This window comes from Sapajus apella, unplaced genomic scaffold (assembly GCF_009761245.1).
Source record: "Sapajus apella isolate SASKATOON/1434 unplaced genomic scaffold, GSC_monkey_1.0 scaffold15, whole genome shotgun sequence".
NCBI classification, from domain to species: Eukaryota; Metazoa; Chordata; class Mammalia; order Primates; family Cebidae; genus Sapajus; species Sapajus apella.
The window spans coordinates 1,239,607-1,247,350 of NW_022436955.1; the positions used below are offsets into that span (position 1 = coordinate 1,239,607).

At 54.3% G+C, this 7,744-nt stretch overlaps 1 protein-coding gene across 5 annotated transcripts in view; it reads left to right on the forward strand.

Moving 5' to 3' along the window:
- The window catches only part of CPNE2 (copine 2), a 55,987-nt gene that overhangs the window by 24,314 nt on the left and 23,929 nt on the right, over positions 1 to 7,744 (forward strand). For 4 of the 5 annotated variants that reach the window (XR_004270534.1, XM_032283954.1, XM_032283957.1 and 1 more), the window contains 7 exons: positions 196 to 270; positions 2,172 to 2,243; positions 3,512 to 3,595; positions 3,875 to 3,964; positions 5,233 to 5,331; positions 5,810 to 5,896; positions 7,660 to 7,719. Coding sequence is in view for 4 of the 5 variants with exons in the window: in XM_032283954.1 (XP_032139845.1) it covers positions 196 to 270; positions 2,172 to 2,243; positions 3,512 to 3,595; positions 3,875 to 3,964; positions 5,233 to 5,331; positions 5,810 to 5,896; positions 7,660 to 7,719 (567 nt within the window). In the remaining variant the exon portion in view is untranslated. The remainder of the gene's footprint in view (positions 1 to 195; positions 271 to 2,171; positions 2,244 to 3,511; positions 3,596 to 3,874; positions 3,965 to 5,232; positions 5,332 to 5,809; positions 5,897 to 7,659; positions 7,720 to 7,744) is intronic. The other variant, XM_032283955.1, reaches the window with a different exon arrangement.

Below are 7,744 nucleotides of genomic sequence, written 5' to 3' on the forward strand. Positions count from 1 at the left end.
TTTCTTACCCTCTCTGGGCCCCAGCCTCCTCACTGCCCAGATTGGCTGCTGTCCACCTCCCAGGGTGACAGTGACTCTCAGGCAGGTCACCAGCCAGCCCAGGGCAGGAGGCAGCCCTGCTGAGCAGCGCCTATGGAGCTTTTTTCCTCCCAGGGCTTCCCCAACACTGATCACCCTTTCCCCTCTCTCCTCCAGATCGTCTCCAGCAAGAAGATCACTAGGCCTCTGCTGCTGCTGAATGACAAGCCTGCTGGGAAGGGCTTGATTACGGTACCAGTCCCCTCCCGGCTCCCCGCATCCCCTCCACCCCCATCCTGCACCCTCCCCCATCAATGGGCCACTTCCCTGGCAGATAATCACCAGCTTTGTTTGGAGTAAAAAGGCCCAACTTACAACTTAGCAACAGGTCTCTTAGCAACCGGCTCCTGGCTCTACAAATGATGCACTGGGGGCTGACAAGCTGGTGAGGCCTCCAGAGCCCTGCCAGCAGCCCCTTCCCTGCTCCGGCCCCTGCCTGCCCTCCCCTGGGGGTCGTTCAGAAGTGCCTTGCCCATCAGTGCCCTGCTTGTGGTGCGACGTGCAATGATTCCTGCAATGCGCGACGATTCCTGTGATGCGCAGCCATTCCCCTGCAATGTGCAGGCCCTTTGCAGGGAGGAGCTCCTTGGTCCTCCCAGACTCCCAGAAGCCAGGACCACCCCTGAGGCCAAGAGAGGAAGTTCCCTTGGGCAGCTGAGCTAGTGAGATCGTCCCCTGGGTTGTCTGGCTGGCTTCTGAGCCTGTGTGATGCCTGGGGAGCCAGCCAGGCTGGAGGGAGAAGCGTGCCTTTGTGTGTTCCCATGCGGTACTCCCCTGCCCTGTAACGTCACATGGCTCCCTACTGCCTGTGCAGCCCTTCATTCAAGGCTGTGAGGGACCCCTCAGACCCTGCCTGGCTCTCCTGCCTTGGTGGTTTTTAATCTCCTTCATTTAAATGCCCTGCGTTCAAAGCAAACCGAATTCTTAGCATATCCTGAACATATCCCAGGCTCTTATTCACTCTGTTCCTGCCCCATGGAACGCTACCTCCCAAACAACCTCCTCCCACCTCCTGGTGCTCTAACTGCCCCATCTGAATGCCTTCACAGGCCAGGTGCGTGGCTTGCAGCTGTAGTACTACTCCTCAGAAGGCTGAGGCAGGAGGGTCCCTTAAGGCCAGGAGTTTGAGGCTGCAGTGGGCTATGATCATGCCACTGTCCTCCAGCTTGTGCGAGAGAGGGAGACTCCATCTCTAAATAAATGAACAAAGGAACGAATGAATGAATGCCTTTACAAGGCAGCTCCCTTCCACCTAGAAGCCATCCCAGGCAGACCCCCACCCAGCTGGGTATGCCATCACCCCCAGCATTTCTGGCGGTTCCATTCTAGGCCTCTGTCTCCTCCCCTGGGAAATGGCGATGCTAGGACCTACCCTATAGGGTTGTTGAGCAAGTCCCAGCAGGAGGACGGCAGGGGAGAAATGGCAGCCAGCTGGCCTCTGTCAGTGGGTCCAGAGGGCCAGATGCCCATTGGATAAGGCCATTCTAGAGACATGAGAGGAAGAGGCCCCAGCGAGAGGGCCCAGCCCACTTGTGTTGCTGTGGGCAGCAGGGAGGGAGAGGCCTCTAGGGACCTCAGTGGTTTCGAAGTCACCCAGCTAGGCCATCACTGGCTGGGCTGGGGTCAGAGGACTATAGCTGATGGGGAATGCATGGAGGACCGATGACCAGTGTGAACTGATGAGACTCGGTTTCTCCCCTGGCCTCAGTTTCTCCAGCTGAACAATGAGTGGCTATAATGCTAACACCTTGGTGTTCTGAGGAAGCCGTGCTCTCTGCGTCTGCAGCAGGGGCAGGAGGAGGCTGACCATGCTGCTCTCTGGCCTAGAACCTCTCCCTAAGACTCAAGACCAACCCAGAGTCTGGTCCCTGCTTCATCCCCCCGACCACCCCATGGACCCTGTGGAGCTGCATAGATTCACTTCCTGAATCCTCGTCTCCACATGGGTTATTCCCCCATTTTCTAGAAGATGGAAACTGAGGTGTGGGGAAGACAAGAGACTTGTCCAAGGTCACCTGGCACTGCCCTTCCCTTCCCTCTCCTAGCCCTGGGGCGCCCTTTCTGAGGAGCCCCTCATGTCCCCGGCCTTACAGATCGCTGCCCAGGAGCTGTCTGACAACCGCGTCATCACACTGAGCCTGGCGGGCAGGAGGCTGGACAAGAAGGTGAGGCGGGCAGAGGAGTGGCTCCCATTGGGAACAGCAGCTCCCCACCAGCCCCAGGGCAATGTGGCCTCATCCCAGGGCCTCAGGCCACCACTTCCATCACATTCCCGGGACTGGCCTAGCACACGGCCCTCCTGGCCACTCCCGATTAGGGCTCCTTCACCTCTGAGGTAGTGAGTGTCCCATTACTTAGGGGTATTCAGAGTACAGCTGGAAACCTGCTCATCAGGGCATCCCCATCTCACTTAGTGTAAGTACCTTCCAGGGTCCTTACCCAATGGGGCCCTACCTGGTGTGTCCCCCAGTGCCGTGACTCCCCGACCTCCCCTCTCCTCCCCTCACTTCACCCTGTTTCAGCCAAATCAAGACCCTTGTTGCCTGTGAATTAAACGAGGCACTTTCCTTCCTCAGGAGCTTCGCATTTGCTGTTCCCTCTGCCTGGGAGGCTCTCTTCCTTGAATTTTCTCATAGCACCCTCTCACCTCCGTCAAGCTTTTGTTCCCACATCACCTCCTCAATGAGGCCTTCCCTGAAATTGGTCTTCGATTTCCCACCCCCTCCCACTTGTCTCCTTAGCACTTACTGCTGTCTAGCACACTTTACTTACTTTATTTTCTGTCTCCCTCACTTGAATATAACCTCTTTAAAGCCATACTTGCCAGGTGCAGCGTCTCACACCTGTAATCCCAGCTACTTGGGAAGCTGAAGCAGGAGGATCACTTGAGGCCAGGAGTTTGAGACCAGCCTGGGCAATAAGTGAGACCCCCCCAGATAGATAGATGATAGATACATAGATGACAAATAGATAATGGATATAGATCCATAATAGATACATGATAGATAGATATAGGTAGATAATAGATTGATAATAGATTTAGATAGAGTCATATGAAAAAGTGGCTCTTTTTAAAGCTTAAATGATTTTTTAGAGGCCATGATATTTCTATGTCATGTGCAAGATAGTTTCAGTTTTTCACATTCCCAGTAAAATAAATTTAAATCACATCCCGCTGGGGGCTTCACCCTACCTTGGGAACAGTCACCCTGTTGAAGTCCTGGCCCGTCTAAAATGCTGGAGTTCTGACTCACACAGGCTCTAGGTCTCGGGGGTCTCTGAGTACAAGCTCGGACAGCCTCAGGGTGCAGCTTCTGCCTGAGGACCTGCTTGGGACCAGGCTGGCTCTGCCCACAGCTCCCACACTGACACCCATCCTGCCTGTACCTGGCAGGGCTGTGCCTCTCTAACTGCATCCTCCCTCCTCTCCCAGGACCTCTTTGGGAAGTCAGACCCCTTTCTGGAGTTTTATAAGCCAGGAGACGATGGCAAGTGGATGCTGGTCCACAGGACCGAGGTGGGTACGTGGGGGCCCAGGGGTATCTAAGCAGCAGGCCTGCAGTCCAGCCCCTCCATAGCTCTGGAAAGGTGGTGCGGTCACAACTGCGCAGTGTGCAGGAAAACCCACAGTGGCACCGGAGGGATGTGCTTCCTCCTGACAACAGGGACGTGCGCTTCCATCTCTGGAAGTATGGCTGTGGGTCTCCATTTTGTTACCTGTCCCCATTGGGCTGACTCAACCCCAGAGCACTGCTGCCCAGGGCCTGAGCTCACCACACCCCTCTCTGTCCCGCAGGTGATCAAGTACACACTGGACCCCGTGTGGAAGCCATTCACGGTGCCCTTCGTGTCCCTGTGTGATGGGGACATGGAGAAGCCCATCCAGGTGAGGGGGCCTTGGGGACCCTGCTCCCCACCTTGCCAGCTCCTGCCTCCCGGTCCACTTGAGGCTCCCGGGATGCCTTGTGAAAGCTCTTTCTCCTACAAATGGAAAGAACCCCATCTTCATCCTGGTCTTCATCCTGGATCTGTCTGATGTCCTGAAGTACCTGGGCAGGGCCCCCACCTTTGAGCCCCTCTCTAAAACTGCCTTGCCCGTCCCGGAGGGCTGTGGAGCTGCTAGCTAGGGAAACACCTTGGAAACGATCAAATGTGGCGTGACAAGGACAGTGATTACCTGTCTCTCTAAAAGCGCTCAGTCCTCTGGCCAGGCACAGTGTCTCCTGCCTGTAATCCCACCACTTTGGAATGCCAAGGTGGGCAGATAACTGGAAGTCAGGAGTTCAAGACCAGCCTGGCCAACATGGGAAAACCCCATCTCTACTAAAAATACAAAAATTAGCTGAGCATGGTGGTGCATGCCTGTAATCCCAGCTACTCAGGAGCCTGAGGCAGGAGAATCGCTTGAACGTGGGAGGCAGAGGTTGTAGTGAGCCCAGATTGAACCACTGTGCTCCAGCCTGGGTAACAGAGCAAGACTCTGTCTCAAAAAAAAAAAAAAAAAAAAGATTATATATAAAGTGTAATTAAATAAACAAATATTTAAAAGCTCTTAGTCCCTAGGGGCTGGGTCTGAGAGCAGATGAGGTTGGGAGACAGCTAATCAGGACGGGGATTCCCAAGTAGGGTACCAGGAATCTTGGGTTCTAGCACTGGGTCTGCTACTGCTGCTGTGAGCCTTTGGGTAGGTGCTTCTCTTTCAGGGCTTCAGTTTACCCATCAGTAGGATGGGAACAATAATCCCTGCCTTCCTCCTAGGAGGGTCCTGGCAGCTCAGTTAGACAGCATATAAAGCTGTGATTTCTGTGTCCACCTCCGAAAAAAATATGTCTAGAGAGGGCCCCAGGCCATAAGCTGAGTAAGTCACAGCCTGAGGCAGATGGGGAGCCAGTTGCCAGGTGTGTGAGGAGCGGAATTTCCTGCACTAGAGGTTACAGTCTCCATCACTGGGGCAGACACACTTTCTCCTATTCCCAGCAATCACGGAAGGCTTCCTGTAGGAGGCAGTTCATGAGCTACTGAGGCCAGCTAGGCAGATGCCGAGGGGAGGCACTACCTAAACAGAAGACAGAGGGTTTGCTTGGGGAGTTGAGAGGGGCTGGAGAGCACCTCTTGGGGGACAGCTGTGGGATGACCATGCTGAACCCACCCCAGGTCATGTGCTACGACTATGACAACGACGGGGGCCATGACTTCATTGGCGAGTTCCAGACCTCAGTGTCACAGATGTGTGAGGCTCGAGACGGCGTCCCGGTGAGACGGGCATGTGTGCTGTAACCCCGAGGCCTCAGCAGGGCTGCGGAAGGGACGCAGGGTCTTGGGTCAGGCAGCCTGGGGCTCAGATCCCCCTCCTGGCTGCATGACCTTGAGCAAGGCATTCAGTCTAAGACTCAGTTTCTCCATCCGTCAATGGGGGCAGAGGATTTGGGTGGAGATTAAATGAGCTGATGCGGGTGAAGTGCCCAGCACGTAGTGAGCAGTCAGGAGCTGTCCTTTTAAGTCCTCCTCTGATGTTGGGCCCTCAGCTGGACAGGATGGGGGTGGGGGTGTGCTACTTGGGGAAGAGGGAGGCAGATGCTGATCCTGCTACCATTTCTGGGTGTGGACATCCCGGGAGGCTCCCTGGAGGAAGCATGCTGCCCCCATTGTAGAAGGGATTCTAGGGCCATGGGAAGGATCTGTCCCCAGAGAAGCCCTGAGCTGAGTCTCTTTCTTCTCCTGTGTTGCCCAGCTGGAGTTCGACTGCATCAACCCCAAGAAGCAGAGGAAGAAGAAGAACTATAAAAACTCAGGCATCATCATCTTGAGATCTTGCAAGGTGAGCCGGCACACCACGGGCCCAGAGCCAGGTCTAAGGCCACACGGAAGGGATAGACAGAGCATTGGGTCTCGAGCCAGTGAGGCCTGGGTTCAAATCCTGGCTCTGCCACATCCTGGCCCTGTGGCCTTCTGATCTTAACCTCACTGGGCCTCAGTCTCCTCATCTGTGGAATGGAGACATTAACAAGGCAGAGCATATCCAGGGTTAGTCTTCTATCGCGTTCCTTTGCGGAGGCCGAGGAAGCATGAGCTGACCTTCCAGGGCCTGTCCTGGTGGGAGAGTCATCGTTTCGAGCTGCCACTGCCCACGGTGGGCATGCAAGGGGCAGAGAACATTGGGTGGGGGCACCCTGTCCTCTCTGGCATCCGTGTCACTGTGACTGAGTATAGCCAGGACCACTGAGGCCTCTGGAAGTATGGCTGTGGGTCTCCATTTTTTCACCTGTCCCTATTGGGCTGACCCAACCCCAGAGCACTGCTGCCCAGGACTTGAGCTCACGAAGTTCCTATCAGCAGTGGCTGGCCTGTGGGCGGGGGCCAGGAGACCTGGTGGCCAAATAACTGTTGGATCTGGCAGGACATTAAGGAAGGCAGCATGGGGTGAGGGAGCAGGAGCCCTGGGCTCTGGCCTGACAGCTCAGGAGTCCCAGCGCTGCTCTCCACCAGCGGGTGGACTCCAGACCTGAACCTTATTTGGAGCCTCGTCTGGCTACGTTTACACAAACGCTCGTGATGTCATGACAGAAAGTGCTCTGTAAAAGATCAAGCTGTCAGGTTGCAGCCTCGCGATGGATGGTCCTTGTTTCTGAAATTTCCAACATTCACAACACTTTTCACAATTTCTGGCACCTGCCTTACTTATTTTTTTGAATCAGCCTTTCTTCCCTGCATTATTGCTTCTTTTTTATTTGTTTGTTTTTTGAGATGGAGTCTCACTCTGTTGCCCAGGCTGTTGTGCAGTAGTGCAATTTCAGCTCACTGCATCCTCCGCCTTCCAGATTCAAGCAGTTCTGCCTCAGCCTCCCGAGTAGCTGGGATTACAGGCGTGCACCACCACGTCCAGCTACTTTTTCTATTTTTAGTAGAGATGAGGTTTCACCATGTTGACCAGGCTGGTCTTGAACTCCTGACCTCAAGTGATCTGCCCACCTCAGCCTCCGAAACTGCTGGGATTACAGGCGTGAGCCACTGCAGCTGGCCGGTTTTTTTCTTTCTTTTCTCTCTCTCTCTCTCTCTCTTTTTTTTTTTTAAGTACATTTATTTAGAAAGGAATTCTTAGAACTCTACTAAAATTAAAAGGTCTGCTTCTTTGCCAAAAGGAGACAAAGACCATCAGAACAAATACAGTCTTTTAACAGCCTGATCAGCTTCTAGAGGAAGGCCTTGAACTGGAGGCCTGCTCTTTCTCTTTGTTAAAAAAGTAGATGAATAAGGGCCAGGAGAAGGTACGGGCTGTTAGGTACTAACAGTCCGTACCTTCTCTGTCAGGTAACCAACACTGGGCCCTGGGACCCTGGCTGGAATCAGCATGTGTCTGTGTATCTGGGGGGTGCAGGGGCCTCTGTGAGTCCTCCACCCATTGGGAACCAATGCACTGAAGGCTTCTTGCTAGAGAGATTTGGGTTTTGTTGTAATTAGATCAGGCCCATCAGCTTTTTTTGACCTTGTCCCTGCTGAGGCTGCAAGACATAGAGCGACAACTCCCCCATGGGGAGTGTGACCAAGTCAAGGGGACCCACTGACTCACCCGCTTTCTTCCAGATAAACCGAGACTACTCCTTCCTAGACTACATCTTGGGAGGCTGCCAGCTCATGTTCACCGTAAGGCTCTCCCCGCTGGTCCCCT